The 22,704-nt window shown below is 34.9% G+C and overlaps 1 protein-coding gene across 2 annotated transcripts in view; it reads left to right on the forward strand.

Moving 5' to 3' along the window:
* LOC110459175 (alpha-actinin, sarcomeric-like) overlaps window positions 1-18,064 on the forward strand; it is a 28,409-nt gene extending 10,345 nt beyond the window's left edge. The window contains exons 5-23 of one of the 2 annotated variants that reach the window (XM_021511308.1): window positions 278-356; window positions 2,992-3,073; window positions 3,633-3,718; window positions 3,922-4,014; window positions 4,204-4,434; window positions 5,049-5,125; window positions 5,458-5,587; window positions 6,134-6,225; window positions 6,542-6,587; window positions 7,231-7,293; window positions 7,675-7,737; window positions 8,614-8,691; window positions 9,155-9,310; window positions 12,327-12,611; window positions 13,894-13,947; window positions 14,153-14,221; window positions 14,563-14,721; window positions 15,660-15,818; window positions 16,230-18,064. In XM_021511308.1, coding sequence (XP_021366983.1) covers window positions 278-356; window positions 2,992-3,073; window positions 3,633-3,718; window positions 3,922-4,014; window positions 4,204-4,434; window positions 5,049-5,125; window positions 5,458-5,587; window positions 6,134-6,225; window positions 6,542-6,587; window positions 7,231-7,293; window positions 7,675-7,737; window positions 8,614-8,691; window positions 9,155-9,310; window positions 12,327-12,611; window positions 13,894-13,947; window positions 14,153-14,221; window positions 14,563-14,721; window positions 15,660-15,818; window positions 16,230-16,388 — 2,161 coding nt within the window. In that variant the 3' untranslated portion in view covers window positions 16,389-18,064. Of the gene's footprint in view, window positions 1-277; window positions 357-1,925; window positions 2,005-2,991; window positions 3,074-3,632; window positions 3,719-3,921; window positions 4,015-4,203; window positions 4,435-5,048; window positions 5,126-5,457; window positions 5,588-6,133; window positions 6,226-6,541; window positions 6,588-7,230; window positions 7,294-7,674; window positions 7,738-8,613; window positions 8,692-9,154; window positions 9,311-12,326; window positions 12,612-13,893; window positions 13,948-14,152; window positions 14,222-14,562; window positions 14,722-15,659; window positions 15,819-16,229 lie in introns of both variants that reach the window. The other variant, XM_021511309.1, reaches the window with a different exon arrangement.
* Window positions 18,065-22,704: the final 4,640 nt, after the last annotated feature.

The raw sequence follows: 22,704 nt of genomic DNA on the forward strand, positions 1-22,704 counted from the left end.
AAAGTCGAGTAGAGTAAGCAATTGCAGTAGAAAATGACCCTATCTTATTGAAAACGTCAACTCATGCTGTGTTTTCCCTGTCAAAAATTGCTCATCTTCAGACGTCTGTTTGAGAAAGAAAAAATGTCCTCAAAATTCAAGGATTCGTTATTTGTTGCTAAGGATATACATGTGGCTGTAAACCCCCTGTCCAGTTCACCTTGTAATGTCTCCAGACTAACGTTACATACCACTGATACAAGCGAGTCGATGTGTAGCCTGCTGTTACCTATTTCAGTTGGAAGGATGGCTTGGCCTTCTGTGCCTTGATCCACAGGCATCGACCAGAACTTTTAGATTATTACAAGCTGACCAGGGTAACTTCATCAATCTTTCAGCATCTGCCTGGAATGACCCTATTATCATTTAATTTTTTTACTTATTATACATTCTTTTTGTGCAGATTCACCCCTTTGATAGTACCCTATAACATTATTTTACCTTAATTAATTATTTATTTAGTTTCCTGAATGCAAATGTGTGAAGTGACAACTGGTTGGATAAGTAAAACTAGAACTGCAGAATATTAATCAAATGTGAATATTATCAGAACGTATAGCTGATAAACGAAACGGTTGTGTGTGCTCTAGACTTTTCATGAGTGTACACTAAGATATTCAACCAGTTGTGACCTGCTTGGTATTTGTCCATATGTATACAGCTTATTTGACCCTCCTTCACACCTTCACACCTTCACCCTCCTCCAGCCTGTAAGTGTTGCTATGTTCTCAAAACATGTATAGACCTTTAAACCATGTACATTGACCATTTAACATCCCCTCTGTTGGATGCCGCCTTTCAGGTTTTTTGGTGCAAAGGGTTAATTTGAAACTTATATTTCCCATCTGAAGATTCCTTAATTTTCTGAATAACAACATACAAAGAAACGGTCAGAATTGAAAATCACTCAATTTAACTAAAATTTAAAATTTTTGCATTTTTGTTTGAGTGTGTTATATTTTGTGTGACCTTTGACCTTGTCGCATGGCTTGTATTCCAGTTCCCATGTTGGCACACAGTGTGTATGAGCTTGTTATACACAACATTTTGTGTGTCGTTACTACAGAATGGATACTGACAGCTTCCTTCAGTATGTGTTTGTAACTGTCGAGAAAACTATATAAAAACAAATGTGAATGTCGTCAATTGACAAGAAAGGAAGGTTTTGTAGTATTTCACAGATGAAGTAATTTTGAGGTTAGGTCATAGGTTAGGGGTAAAATGAGGTTTGGTAAAGCTTTAACTTTTGCCAATTTTTCTTATGTAGAGAAAAAAAAAAAATGCTGCTATTCTGTGTTTTGTGGATCTTAGCCTTTTCACCAGAATTCACTGATAAAAATTCAAATTTTGCATTTACATGTGTCAAATCTTATAATGAACAAAGTATTTGAGAAAATCTGCCATTTTTTATCTTATAGAACTTTTCAGATAAGTTTTTCTCTAACATTAACATTTTAATAAAAAAAATGATAATATTCTTTTGATAGCATAACTAGAGCATTCATGCCTCTTTTGTTTGAACTGTACTTCAACAAACAATACATGGTAAAATGTTGTGACAATTGTTTTTAATTAGTCGGTTAGAAAGATCAACAGGGAAAAAATTGCAACCATTTACATTGTAAATTGGGAATGAATAAGCTATAATGAAGGAATCCATTATCCATTCTCTAACTAGTGCATATTGCATTTAATGTTGATCAATAAGTTTGCTTACTTATTGCATGTTAATGTGTGTAGAGTGTGAAGTGTGAAGGGGTTTTGCCCCGTGAAGATATAGGTGGACTTGAGGTATTGTCCAATCAAAACATCGGACACTTACTGGCTGTGTCTTGACATCTGTGCCCGTTTCTGCATGTAACCATCTCATCCCTTATTTTCTTCAGCTTTAAAGATGGTTTGGCGTTCTGTGCATTGATACATAGACATCGCCCTGACTTATTAGATTACCACAAACTTTCCAAGGTGAGTCTAGCTGAAGGCTAGCACCGGGTGTAGACCACCCGCTGTACACAGTGTGTTGTCAACACTAATATCACATCACTATCAGCATCATTTGTCATCTATTTATGAAAGAGTTATTGTAAGGTTTTATAGAAATATCTAAAGGTTTTATATAGGCAAAATGAAACCAAATGGATACTTATCTTTTTCTGGTTAATTGAATAAAATTTATTAGACTACAACAGTTTTTATGGCATGTACAAAATTGAATTAACGAAATAAAAATCTTAAAAAAGTTTAATGAACCTTAGGCATCTGCAAGTAATGGAAAAAATGGAACGTTGTTTTTATGCAATTTCTTTACCATAAATTGCAAAGGAAATATCACTTTGAGCAGATTATGTTAAGTCCTCTGTTTTGAAATTGCTACAACAACGGCAAACCAGCCTTTATTTACCCTATTTGTAACCAATTAACTGCATTTCTGCTAATTACTAATCAATGCAGACCCTGTATATTTAGTGAGAGCTGTAGGTCCCATTTTAAACGTATAGATTATCCCACAGATTGTTGTCAAATACTCGCCTACAGTAGCTAGTTCCCACTCGCCCCACTCTGTAACACTGCATGTTGTACTGATTATGTTGTTATGTTACATAGTTTTTATTGATGTTTGAAAAATAGTAAAATTTCTTTGGCATGTTTTAATCATGGTTTTGACATCTTCAAGCCTTGAAAATATTTGTTCTGTGTTGAATATATAAATAAAATGGAACTGTTGACATTTTGGTAAATGTTGTGTAGTACAATTTGATATTATATAAATATGGATTCTATTTATCAGCTTAGCAATTTTCTCATAAATATTTATGAATTGTATGAAATTATTTTAAGTTTGCAGTGGAAAATATACTAAGTTTGATGTGCAGTGGAAAATAAACTATTACCAGAATTTTATCATGTAGTTTATTTGGAAGAAGTGTCAATGTTGTGTGTTTGACCATTCAGGACAGACCAATGGAAAACTTGAACCTGGCTTTCGATGTTGCTGAACAACACTTGGATATCCCAAGGATGTTGGATGCTGAAGGTACTAATTGTTGTATATTGTGTTTCACTCTACTGGTAAAACACAGCTTCTCCAAACACATTTATTTGCAACTTTTGTTTATTTGTTCCATCAAGGTTTCATATAGTATTACAAATATTGTGTATGGATGAGGTCCATATGACAGTTTATGAACTGGTCAGTCACTCATATAAATGTATATAGACCTCAGATTTGGTACATCTACCTTCATTGGGGTGACAGACTTTTGCCAGTCCAAAAACTGATAGATTAGCCTCTGTCCAAAATGGAATATTTATTTTTACATTTAGAAGTACAGAAATTAAACTTAATATGATATAATGAATGTTTTCAACAAAAAATAACAAAGAAAACCAAATATTTGGGGAATTCTCTCATGTTTCATATTTTCATGAAATATTCCACTTTTGAAGATACAAAAATCATTGTTTAAAGATGTTACTTATGCATATACTTAATTACAAAATAAAATTTTGTAACCTTGATATACTGGCAGTACTACTACCAGGCTGATAGCTGCCCGTTTATTTACCTAATTAAAATCGTTTTATGTCGACAGATATGGTAAACTCCGCCAAACCTGATGAGAGGTCCGTCATGGCCTATGTGTCCTCCTACTATCACGCCTTCTCAGGAGCTCAGCAGGTCGGTATCTAAACACCAGTGGCCTCATTACCAGGCATTAGTTAATATGTTGGTCATTCATAATCAAATCTGATCTGAATTCATGTCTGTCAGCATTAATTTGTGGTAAAAATTTCCAAATTATTGTTAAGAAAAGAATGAATCATGCATGTTGCTTTTAATTTTAATGACATCTCAATCTTTTTTCTCTTTTATTTTCCCAGGCCGAGACTGCAGCAAACAGAATCTGTAAAGTACTGAAAGTCAACCAGGAGAATGAACGTTTAATGGAAGAATATGAAAGATTAGCAAGTGAAGTAAGGATATTTGGTTTTGCTTTAAGTTAGCATTCACTCTTAACAGTTTAAATGAAAGTCATTATAGCTTTTAAAGCGGAATTAAAAAGTTTACTGTTATTGAAATTTTTCTAGACACAAAATTGTGTGAAAAATACAAATTTCAAAAAATACTTTTCTTCATGCTAAACATTTTTTTTCATGTTTTAGCTTTTGGAATGGATTGCTAGAACAACCCCCTGGCTGGAAAACAGAACAACTGACAACACGTTACCTGGAACACAGAGAAAGTTAGAGGAATTCCGTGACTACAGAAGGAAACACAAACCACCAAAGCTGCAGGACAAGGCTCGTCTAGAAAACAGTTTCAACACATTACAGACTAGACTTAGGCTCAGCAACAGGCCCGCGTACATGCCCACCAATGGAAAGCTTGTTTCAGTGAGTAGTCAGACAAATGGTTGATAATGGACCTGTCTTGGATATTTACTTAACACTGTTTTCTGTATACTAGACCTGTTTTGGACACTGAATAGGTGTAGAGCTAATGTCTAGAGTACCAGACTTGTTAACTCATTCACCCCTGAAATTTCACAATGAACTATTCCAACCTTTGAATTGGAAGAGTTCAAATGTGTCTTCAGGGGTGAATGAGTTAAGGACACAGACTAAGAGGTGCTGCTGGAGTACCAGACTTGTTTAGGACACAGACTTAGAGGTACTGCTGGAGTACTAGACATGTCTGGGACACGTTCTAGAGTTACTCTTTTGATTACTGTTCAGGGTAAATATGTGTAGCTGTTAATGATAGGATATACAGATGTTACTATGTGCCAGGTTTTTTGTTCTATTCTTATTTATACTGTATTCTGTAAGCTTTTTTACCCTCTGGCCTTTTTTAAGATGATTTCACAAAGTGTGAATTCACCTACATATATTTAGTAGGAACAACTAGGAATGTGCTGTTTTTGTCCTTTTTTGAATTAGCCCCCTTGTTTAATGGTAAATTGTTTTACATTAGACGTTGCCTTCATTTCTACATCATACCTTTTCAGGATATTGCTAATGCATGGAAAGGTCTGGAACGGGCAGAGAAAGGTTTTGAAGAATGGCTCCTCTCTGAATTGCAAAGGTGAGATTTTAATAAGTTAATATTGGCAATGTAAACTTCAGGGGAACAAATGTAAAATCAAAGATTGAATGGCAACTCACAAACAACCTATAATGTGTACCTGGCATTATAAGGATTATTATTTACAAATGGATTGTTGTCACCACTAAGACGATATCTAATGAATATTTATTGAGTGTCATTGGCATCAGTTAATTGATTGGTTTTGTCAGCCTCAGAAATCAGTTGACAGGAATCATCGTTTCAAATTTGTTAAAATAAGGACTTTAATGTTGAAAAGTTCTGCCTGAATTGTTTCGTTTATGCTGATGTGTTGGTCATATTGACTTCAGGCTTGAACGGTTAGACCACCTTGCCCAGAAGTTCCGCCACAGATGTGAGATCCATGAGGAATGGGCGGTCGGCAAGGAGGACATGCTGCAGAGTCAAGATTACCTTAGGTCAAGTCTCAATGAACTCAAGGTACGGTAAAATCTTTTAAGTAAAGGTCAAGTCTCATTGAACTCAAAGTATGGTAAATCTCTAAGAACAAGTCTCAGTGAACTTAAAGTAAAGTAAAGCCTCATTGAACCTGTGAATGAAGTCAAACCTTGATTAGTTCAGTAGAAGGTCAGGTGACTTACAGGTAAAGGTGAAGATAATGATTGAATCTCAAAACATAAAGCAATATTTCATAAATTCTTGAATCGTTCTAGTAATGTAGGAATGTGTGGTTTGGCCAAAAAAAATTCTAACATGAGATGACATATTGTGAGGTTGTACTTGCATAAACACATAGGGAGATATAAGCTAGGGGCATATGACTAGTAGTTAGTGCCTGATAAGGCAGCTCCTACAAATTCCTCATAATTGTATTGATTAATGTTTTATTTAATAGTTATGTTAATTGTATTGATTGTATATATTGTGTATCTATGTACTGTAAAGTACTTTGAGTGGCTTATTCTAGCTGGATAGGGTGCTATATCAAATGTTGTGAATTTATTTATTAATTTGTTTATTCTACAGGCCATGAAGAAGAAACATGAAGCCTTTGAGAGCGATTTGGCTGCCCATCAAGACAGAGTAGAACAAATTGCAGCAATTGCCCAAGAACTCAAGTAGGTAGCATTCCTATGGGCTTATTAGGGAATTATGGATCGTAATTACAAAATTCAATTGTGAGATGTTGAGTATAATTGATGTTATATGATTTATAAATGTTCATTACGTAGAGTCAGGTTTTGTGCAAGAGACTAAAAAACTATTTGAAATGTACTGACATTTTAGTGGTTATAAATGAACAAACGATAAGCATTGATGTAGTTGATTTGAAATATTAATGCAGAATCCACCAGAAAGTTTCGTTTTATTGACTGCTCTTACCAGCCCGTCTTATTATGTGGATATCTGATGGTTTATGTTTTTACATTACAGTGCCTTAGGTTATCATGACTGTGTCACTGTCAATTCAAGATGTCAGGTAAGTCCATATACAAAAGCATATAAAATACAGAGATCTATTTCATCATCCCTTCATGTCAAGTCAAACAGTTTTGTTGTTTCGGGGGTTAAGGTCAAGGTTACCATTTCTATTTGAAGAAAACTGTCGTCATCCCTCTAGCAACTTTATTTCCGACCAGATTTGGATAAAACTTCATACAATAGTCAAGAATGAGAATTCCTCTATAGAGTTTGACATTACGGGTGTTGCAACCTAGGTCAAGGTTATTCAGGGTGTTAGAGCCAAGGTCAATGGTAGTGATAGTATTTAAAGTTTAACAGTACCTTGAACAAGTATGTGTTTCAGGGTGATGCAATTAAGGTAAAGGTCACAAACCATATTTACCAAATTCATGTCCATAAAACTTCATTAAAGTGTTAAGGTAATCAGTGTCCCCAAATAGCTCATGTAAGGGAATTAATGATGTAACATTTCTTTAATATAAATGATAAAGTTTGAATTATAAGTTCAGGTAGATAAAATTTGAATTTCCAAGACAATATACTCTGTACAATAGAGTGATGTCAGATTTAAGTTTGACAGAATGCCTTTTGATCAGTAGATATATATCTGAGTTCTGTGCCTATGTTTTCCTATGTTACTTATGTGTTTTCCTTTACAGACGATCTGTGACCAGTGGGACAGACTCGGAACTTTGACGCAGCAGAGAAGGCAGGGATTGGATGTAAGTCAATACGTTAATGTCATCTCGCTTGTACTGGGAAATGTTATAGGCATGTACTGATCTCATATGCCATAGACTTGATGAACCAGTTCAGGTAACATAAGGGGTTTATGTACGCAAGGTACATAACTCTATACAGATATCTAACTGTATGTTTGTTATTCTCTTGAAAATTAGAAATCCTCTAAACAGGAACTTTAAAGTTTAATATTTTATTCATATTTATATATTAAAGCTTAAACATCAAGTCATAAAAAGTAATAAAAGTTTGTAACAGTAAGTTTTATTGATGCCAAAATGAGTAACAGTTAACAGAGAATGATAGGTCATGTTTTGATAGTATCCACTTGTTTATTGTATGGATTTATTTCTATTTTATAGGAAGCTGAAAAGATTTTGGAGATGATTGATAGATATCATCTAGATTTTGCCAAGAGGGCTGCAGTAAGTACACCTGATAGAGAATTAACTGGTGGTTATTGTAGATGATATGGGCGAGGATGGAATTAATAGTTAGTATTATAGATAATATGGGCGAGTATGGAATTGATAGTTGGTATTATAGATGATATAGGCGAGTATGGAATTAATAGTTACTGTAGATGATAAAAGCGAGTATGAAATTGATTGTTACTGTAAATGATATAGGCGAGTATGGAATTAATAGTTAGTATTATAGATAATATGGGCGAGAATGGAACTGATAATTAGTATTATAGATGATATGGGCAAGTATGGAATTGATAGTTAGTATTATAGATGATATGGGCAAGTATGGAATTAATAGTTAGTATTATAGATGATATGGGCAAGTATGGAATTAATAATTAGTATTATAGATGATATAGGCGAGTATGGAATTGATAATTAGTATTATAGATGATATAGGCGAGTATGGAATTGATAATTAGTATTATAGATGATATAGGCGAGTATGGAATTGATAATTAGTATTATAGATGATATAGGCGAGTATGGAATTGATAATTAGTATTATAGATGATATAGGCGAGTATGGAATTGATAATTAGTATTATAGATGATATAGGCGAGTATGGAATTGATAATTAGTATTATAGATGATATAGGCGAGTATGGAATTGATAATTAGTATTATAGATGATATAGGCGAGTATGGAATTGATAATTAGTATTATAGATGATATAGGCGAGTATGGAATTGATAATTAGTATTATAGATGATATAGGCGAGTATGTATATTTGAGTTTTAAGTGATCTGTTACCATTTATCACAATGTTAGGTTAGATTTTCCATTGACATTCCTGTGCATTCCAAGTTTATGTATTTGTATTTACAGCCTTTCAACAACTGGCTGGATGGTGCTAAGGAGGACCTCCTCGACATGTTTATTGTCCATACCACAGAGGAAATCCAGGTACCTTCATTGTCTCCACCTACAGTCACATGTTAAGATTGACATTCTGCAGCAAATTCATACATCTGTTAAATGATATTTATGGCCAAATATATAAAAACGTAGCATGCTATGTTTCCTTAGGGTATGATATAAACTTTCATTTGTCATGTATTGTAAGCATACATTTTTTAGCAGTTGTCTTATTTCGTGCTTTAAATTTTGCACTAAATTATGAATTAACTATATATTGTTCTTTATTATTGCGTATTTTTGGGGGCACCAATTTATCAATGTGCTAATCTGTTAATATTCGACAATGCGTAAAGAATTTGAGTGGGTTGAAAAAGTTATGTTTGCAGTATTTTAACATGTTTATTTTCCTCTAAATATCCAGATTTTAACATAAACTAGTGTACATAGATAAATGTTCTGTTAACAAAGTGAATATATTTTTGATATTTGAAATATAAACTGTTTTCAGGAATTAATGGGAGCTCATGAACAGTTCAAGCAGACTCTTGGTGAAGCTGATAAAGAGTTCAACTCGATTATGACCCTCGCCACAGAGGTTCACAAGCTTGCCCGTGATCATGGCATTCAGGTCACGGAAAACCCCTACACCACTGTAGCCGCACAGGTATGCATCATTCGTTTACCCCCGGCATGGCTTGGTGTGGTTGTAGAGGCTGTGTAGATTTCACATGCCTGACCATGTAGGTCGAGTTCTCACCCCGTTGTTTGAAATAACACTTTGAAAATAAAGTGTAGTTCCTTATTGAATTTGATAGAGAAACACCTGTTTTCGTATTACCTTAGCTGTTCTGAGAATGTTAGCCCTTACCAATACAAATCCTACAGTTTATGGAAACCGTGACAATAAGAGTTGGCAACGGCATGTTGTCTCCTACCTGGACTAGTGCATGCTTTACGTGGTTAGGTCGCAGCTAGGTGGATGCTTTCTGCCACACAACTGCACTTGTTTTGTATAGAAACATAGCTGCTCTTCTAAAGCTTGTTAAGGACCATTAATTTCGTTTTGAAGATTTCTGAAGTATATTTTGTTTGAGAGAATATCAATTTTAGTATTATTGATAAATGAGAAGAATTGTTAAGCTTCTTTGATTATATATATATACCTGACTGAGTCCTTGTTAATGAGCTAAATCATTTGAAACCTCATATATGCATGATATCACAATATTCTCCAATGGAAGCAGGATGCAATTATCAGTAAATATGGACATCATGGAAAACGTGATTTCAATATGTAAATGTTTTACTAGATAAGAGGTTTAAGACAAATTTGTGTCAGAGGGAGCATTGGAAATTGCCCATGTTCATGAGATTTCATTTAAGAGTGTTGCTGGTTATTAAGACGAAAACAAATTCTGTTGTGTCCTGCTTCTGGTCTGTATATGATACGTTGATCACTTTAAACATTAACCCGTGGACACAACACGTTCCTGGCTTGTGTTTGGGACCGACCAGATTGTTAAAGTTTGTGCTCTGTTATTTTATGACACGCTCTTTGCTGCGGGGCTGTTTGGACTGTATAGGAGGTTAGTACTGTATACACTAAAACAATTCCCTCTCTATCGTGGTGATGGCATGTTCAGCTTGGCCTGTATATACCCAGAACATTGTACCCAGACACTAATCTTTGTCTTCTCGTACTCATGTCATGGAAAACAAGTGGCATCGGTAACTTTGGAACATGATTTATTGAACGTCAAGGAAATGAAGAATTATTTTAGAATTAACCAAGAAGTGGTAAAAAGTAAAGTTTTAGAAGTCAACCAAGTAGTAAATTGAAATTTTCAGTAGCACGGATATTTTGTTTTCATTCAAATTTTTGACGAACCTTTTAAGCTTTGACTTGAAAGGAATCATATATCATTGTTGTTTTACGTTACGGATGCTTACTTGTTGGGGAATATATTGTAATTATTTAGAAGAAGAATTGTTTTGTTTTTGGTACATTGATTACAGGAGGTACATCCAAAAGATAAACAAATAGCTTGATTTAATCATATTATTCATCTGGTTGCATTTTTGCTTTAACCAAATTTCAGAGATCAATCATTAAGATCAATGTGTACATTTTCCCTCTATGTATAATTCCCCATTGATGATATTCAGAAGCTTCATGTTCGATTTTGTCATTGGCACTTCTGTATCTACTTTTACCTTAACAGTTTAATTTTAATGTTTGAAAGTGCTTTAAATGAAACTTTTTCAATTATAGGAAAAGTTAAAAGTTTATTTCATGAAAGAGAAAACTCATTGATGGAAATGTTAAAATCTAACTTTGTCAAAACATAGTTTATGATTAATTTCAATGTTTCGAAATATTTAAAATCAAACTTTGTAATAGTATAAGTTCAATGTTGAGCAGTTTATTATTAATTTCAATGTTTCGAAATATTTAAAATCAAACTTTGTAATAGTATAAGTTCAATGTTGAGCGTTTCATTCCGACTATAGACCTGCTAGGTATACCGGTAGTTAACTGTACTCAACAGAGGCTCCTGGAGTTAAAACTCATCTTATTTCTTTCTTTTTTCTATTTCACAAATTAAAAATATTTTTTCTCTTTGAATCAGATACATACAGAGTATATGAAAAATTAACTGTTATGACTATTAGTGTCTTGTTGTATTAGTTGTGGTGATTGGGTGATTTATATTCTGTCTACATCAGTCTAGGAACTATCTTAACAAGACCACTAGGTAGTCAGTAACCGATACTAAAGTGTGTCAATACTCTTTTATAAACTACATTCATATTAAGTGAAGACTATTACTTTCTCTGGGATATCATAATTTTAAGTTTTGACCTGTCACATGATCAATGTGTAACACACTTAAACAGTCCCTGGATTGCTGTTAACATAATGATACTCTGTGTTTTACAAGGATGCATTATAACCATAGTGAAATACGGTGAAATCATAATTATAATTCTTTCCTGTTAGGAAGGGTTTTGTTGTAGCTATACTCATGATTAACAGGTCTTGTGTGCGTCGGTAGATGTAGATACATGTATACTCATCATTTACAGGTCCTTTTGTTACAGAGGGATCAGAAGCGGAAATCTGTAGCATGTCTGATTATTGTCATGTATTGTCTAGATATGGCTATAAGTAAATGAACATACATGACAAGAAATCACTTTAAAATATGTCATACATGGCTTAAGATCACTTTAAAATAAATGCTATACATGACTTGAGATCGCTATGATATTAATGTCATACATGATTAAGATCACTATAAGATAAATGCCATACATGACTTTAGATCACTATAAGATAAATGTTATGAGGTTCTTGTGTAATTGGCGATTATAAACATAAACATATTTCTAATGAATTTTGAAGGTAAGTGAATGGAGACAAATTTGGTTGTCAGTAATGATATGAGATGTAAAGACATTGCAAGAAAATATTTTGAAATAAACTTATTTTTCTTCAATAAAAAAAGACAGCTGGCTCAAATAAGTACCTGTTGTTGGATGATAAATGACTAATTGTTTATTCAGATAGAAATAACAGATTTGATTGTGTGTCAGATTGTACCAAAAGACGATGTTATATTTACAATTTTATTAGTTTAGTGTGTATTAAAGTATGACAACTTGTATTTGTATATCAGGATATTGCCAACAAGTGGAATGAGGTGAAGCGCCTGGTACCCCAGCGTGACAGAACCCTCCAGGATGAGATGGTGAAACAGCAGCACAACGAGCACCTGAGGCGCCAGTTCGCCTCCAAGGCCAACACCATTGGGCCCTGGATCGAGAACCACCTTGATGCTGTTGCATCTATCGGTGTGAATATGAAGTCGTCTCTGGAGGATCAGCTCAACAAACTGAGGACCTACGAGAAGACAACCAACTCGTACAAACCTAACATTGATGAGCTTGAAAAGATCAATGAGGTAAGCTGATCTGTAGCTGTACATCTGTTACCAGCAGCCCATCAAATGAGGAATTTGGGGGCATTTTCGTTTATCCAGAATAACTTTTTTGCATCTGCATTTAAAATGCAGTATAAGTTTAAGATGTAAAACCTTGCAAACATGTGCGGCAGGTTTAAATTGTACATAAGGTTATGGTCGCCTTCTATCTTTGGGCTACAAAGCTAGAGGGAATTTCCCTTTAGCTCAGTGGTAGAGTGTCTGACTAGGAACCTTAAGATCGAGTGTATAATCCCAGGTGGAAGCACACTATTCTCTCTCCTGTTACACATGTAAAGCTAATCATAGGCTTTGACAAGAAAACAATATAAAATTACAAGATCCATCCAGTCTCACTAGGTCCATCCCATATAAGTCCACCAGGGCTTCTTTCAGCTTACATAGTTTCTCTTGGGGTCTAGTTTTGAAATTTATCCTTTTTATATGGATTTGGAAAACAATATGGTCAACAGGCAGCCATCTTGGATTTCAAGGTCAAAATTTGTTTTGACTGTTCACAGAAAACACTGGATAGATCTTTCTCAAATTTGGATCACTAGTTCCCTTTGAGTTTTAGTTGTGCAATAACGCTTTGAGGCATGGTTAATGTCACAGATGTCGACTTCCATATCCTCTCAACAGTGATGGTTGCATAACATAATGAAGCCATATTGTTGGGATTTATGGCAAGTGTTCCAGGGTCAGATTCACATAGTTAAAGGTTAAAGTCCTAATGATAAACATTGCATTTTATCACGAATAACATTATTGAGACCGATGTTAAGTGCTATATAGGAGTTAGGTCAAGGTCATGTAGTGAAAGTTCAAGGTCATGAATGTCAAATTTACATTATGAAGCAATAGTGTTGGGATTGATGTTATTTGCTTATTGTTGTAAAGCTATGGTCAGAGAGTGAAATTATTCTTTTTTATCAAAATTTTGTCACAGAAATTTGAAGCAATATTGTAGGGACGAAGTCAATAATTAAGGTCGCAGAGGTCAAATGCATCTGGGATTTCTTAAAGTTAAAGAAACAATTTTTCGTGAACCATTTGGAATGCAGTATACCTAAAGTGATAAATGAAGTTGCCCAAGTTTACTCCACACAACTCTGGTATCTGGTTTAGTGGATGTCTGTTCAATGCAACGACACAGTCAAGTGATAAATTTCGTTCAGATGCTATTTGAACAAATTATCCAGTGATTGTACAGTATTTGTTCCCTGAAATGTTGTACAGTAATGTTGATGTTTGTGTGTTACAGTCTGTCCAGGAAGCTATGATCTTCGAGAACAAATACACCCAGTACACTATGGAGGTAAGAGTTTCAAAATATCAAACCATTAACACATGAAATAGAGAAAAGTATCCATATTGTTAATGATTAAAGGAAGTGTTTCTTTGTATCAATGTATAATTAAATCCGACAGTTTTATAGAGTTTTTGACCTGTACTGATTGTAATTTCTTACCATGTATGCCAGACAAGTTTTGATGTGTGAATCTGTATGCTGTCTTTTTCAGACTCTCCGTGTTGGATGGGAGCAATTGTTGACTGCTGTCGCAAGAAATATTAACGAAGTAGAGAACCAGGTACAGAATTGTTCAGCTTATCATCTTTAAAATTTTATCATCATTTGGTGATCCAATGGTATCAATTTTTCCATGGCAATGAGGACCTCATCAAAAGCGATGGGGCAGTCAATAGCCCAAATTGATTTGGATTTATGTTTACCATTGATATGATATTTTCACATTGTTCATTAATGGTAATTTTTCTACTCATACCAATATTTGCCATTGTATCATCCTTTTGAAAACTAAAACCTGTATTCAAGCAACATATATCATGATTTTCAGCATAAAATATATACCTCTTTTTATTTTAAAATGAGATGAATAAATATGCACAATATACTGGTTGTTTTATGCAGATTTTGACGAGAGACTCGAAGGGAATTAGTGAAGACCAGATGAATGAGTTCCGTATGTCGTTTAACCACTTCGACAAGGAGAGGAGCAGGAGGCTCACACCCAAGGAGTTCAAGGCGTGCCTTGTCAGTCTTGGCTACAACATCCGTGAAGACAAACAGGTTGGTGTGTGGTAGGGGTCAGGGTTCATAAGTTTCAGTTTGTGAGATGTCTGTGAGTGGTAGGGTTTATTGGATGGTAGAGATAAGGGGTCAGTGGGTGGTATAAATCTGCTAGGGGTCATAATAATAATAATAATTTCAATAATTTGAGGTTTTTATATACCGCTTTATCACAACCTAGTTTGCAGGTCATCTCAAACGTCACAAATTATTATCCATGGTCATTGGGTGATATGAATCTGTTAGGGGTCAGGGGTCATTGGGTGGTAGGGGTCAGGATGGTAGGGGTCAGATTGAAGTGAGGGGTCATATTTGGGAGCCCAGTTTTAAGGAACCAAAACTAGGACCTTTTGCAATGTAATAACAGTGAAAATGTATATGCTAGAATACCTGGGCAAAGTCAAGTTCATGGTATACTTTAGCCAGCAAAATCCTTCAGACACTTAATAATTTAATGATAATATTGATCAGATTTCAAGATTGCACAGATTTTGAAGTGTACCACTTTTGTATAGGGAATTGTTTAATACCACAAGGTTTTTAACCAAAATTATAGTGTTCACCATGAGTAGGAATGTATGGGAGAAACCGGAGTATATTGACGAATCCCACATGAATGGACAGGTAACCAAATAGCTTTTTAGGTGTGATTGGGGCATCAAACCCAAGTCATTTTGATGAAAGGCGAGTGCACTTTCTGCTGTGCCACCCAAACGCCAACAAACTTTATACAAAGGTCAAGTATGAGACAACTTCCATATTGATTTAATCTTTGATGGTCCAAGGTCAAAGTCAAGATCACTGTTATTATTCATGGAATTTTGTCAATAATTAGCACTTCTTTGTATAGAAGCTTGAGTAAATGTCTTGTAGACATTTTATAGTTTCTTTTCAAAACCATACACTTTGAAATAATATACAATATTGTTTATTAACAGGGAGAAACTGACTTCAATAGGATTATGTCAATAGTTGACCCCAACCATTGCCAGTACATCACATTTGACGCTTTCCTCGACTTCATGACACGTGAGACTGCAGACACAGACACAGCAGAGCAAGTGATGAAGTCTTTCAAAATTCTGGCCGCAGATAAGGTTAGTGTTACACTACAGGTAAAATAACCCAGGGAGATGTCATTGTGTTAGCTTGTATATTCCCTTCTATGCATCAGATACCTGTCTACCAGCTTATTTGTAGAGATGTAGCCAGGTAATGTAAAATAAAAAGCCAGTTAATATAAATAAAACTCTTATGTAATATTGTGTTATGTAGGTGCAATAATTCTGCAATACTACATTTAAGAACAAAAGGGAAAAATTAAAAAAATCGCATTTTCAATGTCGGTTAAATTGGTTGTTAATCAATGTGCCTGTGAAAAAATGAAAGAGTGATAAATCTGAGAAAATGTAAAAATAATGTAAAATTAGCTGAAATCAAAGAGAATAAAAAAATATCTTAAAACCTGTATGGTGCAATTCTTACTTACCTTATTTTTGTGTGTGCAGCCATACATCACTGCCCAAATCCTGCGCCAAGAGCTTCCTCCCGACCAGGCTGAGTACTGTATCCAGAGGATGGCTCCCTACACTGGCAGGGACGGCATTCCCGGCGCCCTCGACTACATGTCATTCTCAACAGCCTTATATGGAGAAAGTGACCTTTGAGAACTTTGTGTTGACCTCAAATAACACAGAATCATTGACCTTTTATGCCGGACGTGCAGCATAGATATGTCCATTTGTCCAACTGGCAACATCCTTATTACTACGTCTTTTTTATATAAAGACAAGTTTGTACGATGCTGTTAATAAGCAGGATGTACTAGATTTTTTACGGCATATTTGTAAGCAAAAATAAATTAACTATTTTTAACAAAGTTTCTACTCTGACGGCAGGTCTCGGGGATGTAGAGTAGACCCATAGGGAACAGTATTTTTGCTGCACGTCTAGCACCCTTCTGGGGTCAAGACGTTCGCCTGTGGGACAATTGTGTGCCGAGTGCGACGAGACAAGCTGGCAACCCATGCCAGCATTGTTCAAACCAAAACACAAACCCTTTATCTATGCATGGCATTCATAGAGGAAATGCTGATATGATTGAGCAATAGAGTGTAAAATGTGTGAATGAACAGCCGATACAGCTATTCCTGACTACACAATTTCCTGGACCTGGAGTGACACCACCTGACTGGAAAGGTTCCCTCACTGCTTGGACTATAATCAAAATGTGTTTATGGTGGTGTACTTAACAAAAATCAAGAATGTAACTAGGTGTAGGGACTTTTCCATTTCAGGCTGGTGTGATAAATGCAATGATTACTTCAGATGAAATTCACTGCCAGAAGATGTGACCTTGAGAATGTTCAACCTGTGAATGTTAGCAGAGAGAATGGAACAAAGGGAGGCAAATCTCTTCCTGTTTTCTGTTAAAGTATGCAGGGAATTTTCATGTAGATATATAGAAAAGTAGAATCTTTATTTGAATTATTTCCATTTCTTATATTTATTCCACAAGATATAAGTAAATTATGACTGGGACAGTGTCACAGAATGCAAAACAAAACACGAGCAGCAATCAACCTGAAACATGAAACTGTTTTATTAGTATACTGACAGTGTTGACACGGCCAGATGTCTGGGTAGTGAGCATTGTTTTTATTATTTATATATATCGAATGTTTAGTCACAAGCACAAGGGGCATGGTACCTATATCACATGACTGATATGCCATGGTCTGTGCCCTTTGAGCTTTGACATTGCTGTGGCCTTTGCCCTTTGACCTGTGACACTGACTCCGTGCTAGCAGATGTTTGGGATGTTACCTGTGAACTTGTTACCCTGTATTTACTTGAGAAATACTTATTTAATTGATGTGTTATATATAAGCCTCTACAGGTCAACAACGGAATCCTCTGCGATCCATTCATAGCCTTCTGCAGTTTTATATCGACTGATATTGAATCTTGTGGTTTTCTAAAGGTGTAATGACAGATACTGCTTTTAACTTTTTATACTCGTTTTTTATAGAATGCCAAAATTACAATATATATTCATTAGTCCTACAATTTATTTTCTTTGCCTGCAAATTGTTGTGTTATTTTCTAAGGAACTTTTTGTTAACCACTAACCAACCAGATAAAGAAATATGGTGGGGAGTATAAGAGGACAGTTAGGCCATACATTATTTACATTGTCATATTTGATGAACAGCATAGGTCTTTAGATGTCAGCCGCAGATGGAGATCCACCAGAATCTGTAGCCTGTACTAGATTATACAAAACACAGATCATGGTCCTGGTTTATACTTCAGATTCCATTAAAGATTTCTACCCAACGAAGACAGAGTTTTCTTGTGATTTCATTTTGGTGAAAGGGTAAGATCGTGTTGATATATAAAACATGTATTCCCCTTGTCACTTTTATAAAGTATTTGTCTAAAAAGTCCTTTAAAAGGAAAAAACCTGCAGGGGTCAAACTCTAGACTTCGGACTGTCAATTTTACACTTTACCAAAACCTTACAAGGGAAGTAACTCTAACTTCCTTTAATACAGGAGAAAGTATTAAACTGAATTAGTAGTACAATTAATCTTTGTTTATTATATGTCTGGCAGTGAACTACAAGGTTTGTACATCAATTAATGTTTATTAATCAGTAGCAATGCTGGCTCAGTGTTGCTTTAAAATTACACCAGCATCAAAAGGTACATTTTAAAACATTCCTTATAAGTAACAATATACAGCATCATTCACCCATTAAACCGACATCTTCATACACGATGAAACAATACATTATTTGTACATAAAAGTCAAATTTTTAACCCACCATCATCAGATGATGGGCTATTCAAATCACCTGTTTTCAGTGGTCCGTCCGTCTTTCAACAATTCTTTTTATCGCTATTTCTCAGAAAGGTCAGGAGGGATCTTTCTCGCACTTGATATGTTGGTCCCTTATTGTGCATGTTTACTTTAGAGACTGATCGGATAAACACAATGGCCGACAGGTGGCCATCTTTGATTTTGACAATGAATGTTTGTTATTGCTATTTCTTAGATAGTACTGGAGGGATCTTGAATTTGATCTGTAGGTTCCCCTTGGTCTTTTGTTGTGCATATTTACTTTTGAGATGCCTCCGATAAACAAAATGGATGAGAAGTGGCCATCTTGGATTTTGACAGTGAATGTTGGTCAACGCTATCCTCGGGAAGGACTTGAGGGATCTTTCTTAATTTGCTATGTTGGTTTCCCTTCTTCCCTTGTTGGGCATGTTCAATTTTGAGATGGCTCATATAAACAAAATGGCCGACAGACAGCCATCCTGGATTTTGACTGTATGTTTGTTATCTCTATTTCACAGGAAGTCCTTGAGGAATCGTTCTCAAATTTGATATGTAAATTCCCCTTGGTCTGTAGCTGTGCATGTTTATTTTTTCCGACATGGCTCTCGGAAAGTACTGGAGGGATCTTTCTCGCACTTGATATGTAGGTCCCCTTTGGTCCCTAATAGTTCATGTTTACTTTTGAGACTGATTGGATAAACAAAACGGCCGACAGGTAGCCATCCTGGATTTTGACTGTGAATGTTTGTTATGGCTATTTCTCAGGTAGTAATGGAAAAATCTTTCTCAACTTTGTTCCGTAGGTTTTCCTTGGTCCTTAATTGTGCATGTTTACTTTTGAGATTTGATGGAATCAACAAAATGGTTACCTCAAGGTGCATTTACTGTTTACATGACTCAATCAATCAAATAAGAGAAAAGATCGAACTGACATAGAACTCGCGAAGATGGCATAATGGTGGGCGCCAAGATCCTAGTTTAACAATGTTGTGAGATTACGAATACAAGTCGGAAGATAATTGTTCAACTGAACATATCAACAAACTTAATTTAATTAGCAAGGATTGCTAAACATTAACAGTAAAACTTATAATAGTGACAGTGGTGAGAGCTACAAGAACACCCAACATTATGTATGCCATTGATTGTAAAGCCACATGTGCTGGTGCAAAATGCAATTTCTTCAAATCCTCTTGACGGTTGAGAATATGCTGGTCTGTTCATCACCCAGAGGAAGCATCGTGGAAGCCTACATGTACAGCATTGTTTTTGCAACCACTACTGACCATCAAGGCAAAGGATGTTGTATTTTAAGGGCGAAACTGGCCACCACCTTATGATGTCGCATGAGGCATCCTAACAAATAATAATAATAAAGGCTTTATTTATTCTTGATAACATTGAGCATGAAGCTCATCTTACATATGGTCCTGATACAATGTATGATCAAAAGTACAATATTTACAGCTTTAAGAAATATACATGTATAAAATACAGGATAAGGAAGGCAATCATAAATCATTTCAAGTAAAATTGTTTTCCAGATCTCTTAAATTCTGAAAGTGAAGTACAATTTCTAATGTGACTTGGTAAAAGATTCCGTGCAAGGGGTCCCTGATTATACTAAAAATGTTTGTGGGTCCCTGATTTACTAAAAATGTTTGTCTTATGACATGGCAAGTGAAACAAACACATTGGTAGATGATGATAGGTATATGTAAAATCATTCAAATTTTGTGGAGCTATATTATATGACTGGCATCTAAAAAAATTGACATGATATCTTTTTTCAGACATTTGTAAATTGAATGTTCCAAGAGAGACGATCATCTATTGAACACTCCCAAAAGTTTTTCACATTTTACATTTTCAATGTTTATATTGTTGATAACAACTGACAATTCTTCTGTTAATTTACATTTTTTTTCTGTGAAGAAGTAACAAGCATGACTTTTGTTTTTTCTGTGTTTATACACATTTTGTTTTCATCGCACCATTTTGACACTAACTTTGCATCAGCATTGAGTTTGGTATTTACAATGTCAAGTGATTTCCCTTGCGATTGTGCTGCGGTGTCATCAGCGTACATATACAAAGAAGTTTGATTTGTAATCAGGGGCAGGTCATTTACATATAAAATGAACAAAAGAAGCCCCAATATTGACCCTTGAGGGACACCGACTGTAAGAGGGAGAGAATCACTTAAAAGTTTAAAATTTGAAATCTACCGCTCAAATAACTTAGAAAAAAAGACCATTGTTTTGGATGAATAACCATACAATTCCAATTTAGACATCAAAACCGAGTGGTTCACAAGGTCGAATGCCTTTCGAAAATCTAGAAATAGAACAGCTGTCAAGATACCTTTGTCTATAGCCTCATACCAGGTGTTTGTAATATTAGTTAGCGCAGTCTGACATGAGTGTTTTGCTCTGAAGCCAGATTTGCTATCTTAAATCAAATTGTGGTCAGACAAAAATTTATGAAAATTGTCATGAATATGTTTTTTCTAGACATTTTGATAAAACAGGAAGTACTGATATTGGTCTGTAGTTACACAAAAGCTCCTTTTTACCCTTTTTAAAAAGAGGGCTTACTTTCGCATACTTCCAAACTTTCGGAAAACTGTTTGTGTCAATACTAAAATTCATTAGTTTACAAACAATTGGATCAAAGGAACAAAAAACCCACAGGGACCCGATACTTTGTTACAGCTATATTTGGACCTAAACTAAGGTGTTTTGAGTAATTTTACATGTTTAAGGGGGTATATGATCATTGGGTTGTCTTTTTAGGGTTTAATATCGACTTTCGGTAAAAATGACACCCCAATGATCATATATACGATCATTGAGGGTGTCATTTTAACCGAATTTCGATTTCAACCCCTAAATTATGTAAAAAAACAACAACAACCTTAGTTTAGGTCCAATTATAGCTGTAACAAAGTATCGGGTCCCTGTGCATAAAACAACTAACAGGTAGCGAGTGAAGGGTTACACGATTTTACAGAATTACAGATACGTGTTATAACAATAATCCAACATATATTCCTACAAAAGAAACATCCGGATTAACGGGAAAATGATTTTTTACGATAATCCTCCCGATTAATGGAACAACTTATTACAAGTATCCTCCTGATTATCAGGAACAAAATATTCTATAATATTCCTCAAAGTCACACTAAGATTGTCACAGAAACCAAATGATTCGGTAAATTTGAAGGATTTACGTCATTATTACAAAATATGTATCCGAAAGGTTGGAAGAATATTGCAATAGTTTGCTCTCGTGGAATCGGAAGAAATATGTAACAATATATTTCCGTTATTCCGGAATATTATTGTAAAACTATATGTCCATGAATATGGAGGTTTATTGGAATTATAAATGTCTATAAAAAAGGGTTTTTGTAACTATTTGTGTTTGTTTATCCGGAGGATTGTTGTACATGTCCCGTAAATCTGGAGGAATATTTTTACGATATGTTCCCGTTAGTCCGGAGGAAAAGTGTAACAAAATGTGTCCCTGGGTCCGGTGGAGTATTGTTGTAACATGTATACGTTATTCCGGAGAATTATTGTTGCAATAATTATGTGTTGTTAATTCGGAGTATCTATGTAACAATAAGTGTCGGTCAATACGGGGGACTAATTAGTCCGGATAATGTTATGAGGACTCTTCCAAATAAACGTTGAATCCGGGTTTTTTTCTACAAATATTTTCAGAATAGTTCCAAGACATTCATGCGCAATATAATAAGGACAAATACCAAACACCCCGTGCTAAAAATAATCCGCACGGGTTTAGTCGAAATAAGCATTCACTACAGGTCAAAGAGGAAGAACTCCGACAATAGAAAATAAGGATACTTGATTGTGGACTTGAATAAAACAAATTTAGGGCCAACTACGGACTATTTATTTTAATCTTTTCGTATCAATATTCCAATATAGATGGAATATTATTTATTAAGATGACCTGGAAAACAATTTCAAATATATAGTACTGATGCGAACTAAAGCTAAAGATGATTTAAAACTAATTTTAACTAATACGAAAAGTTATATGATTATATAATATAATTAGCGTAACGGATGTGTTATATTTTTGTCCCATCTGTCTGTCACACTC

The sequence above is a fragment of the Mizuhopecten yessoensis genome, unplaced genomic scaffold, assembly GCF_002113885.1.
Source record: "Mizuhopecten yessoensis strain PY_sf001 unplaced genomic scaffold, ASM211388v2 scaffold9985, whole genome shotgun sequence".
In the NCBI taxonomy this organism is placed as follows: domain Eukaryota; kingdom Metazoa; phylum Mollusca; class Bivalvia; order Pectinida; family Pectinidae; genus Mizuhopecten; species Mizuhopecten yessoensis.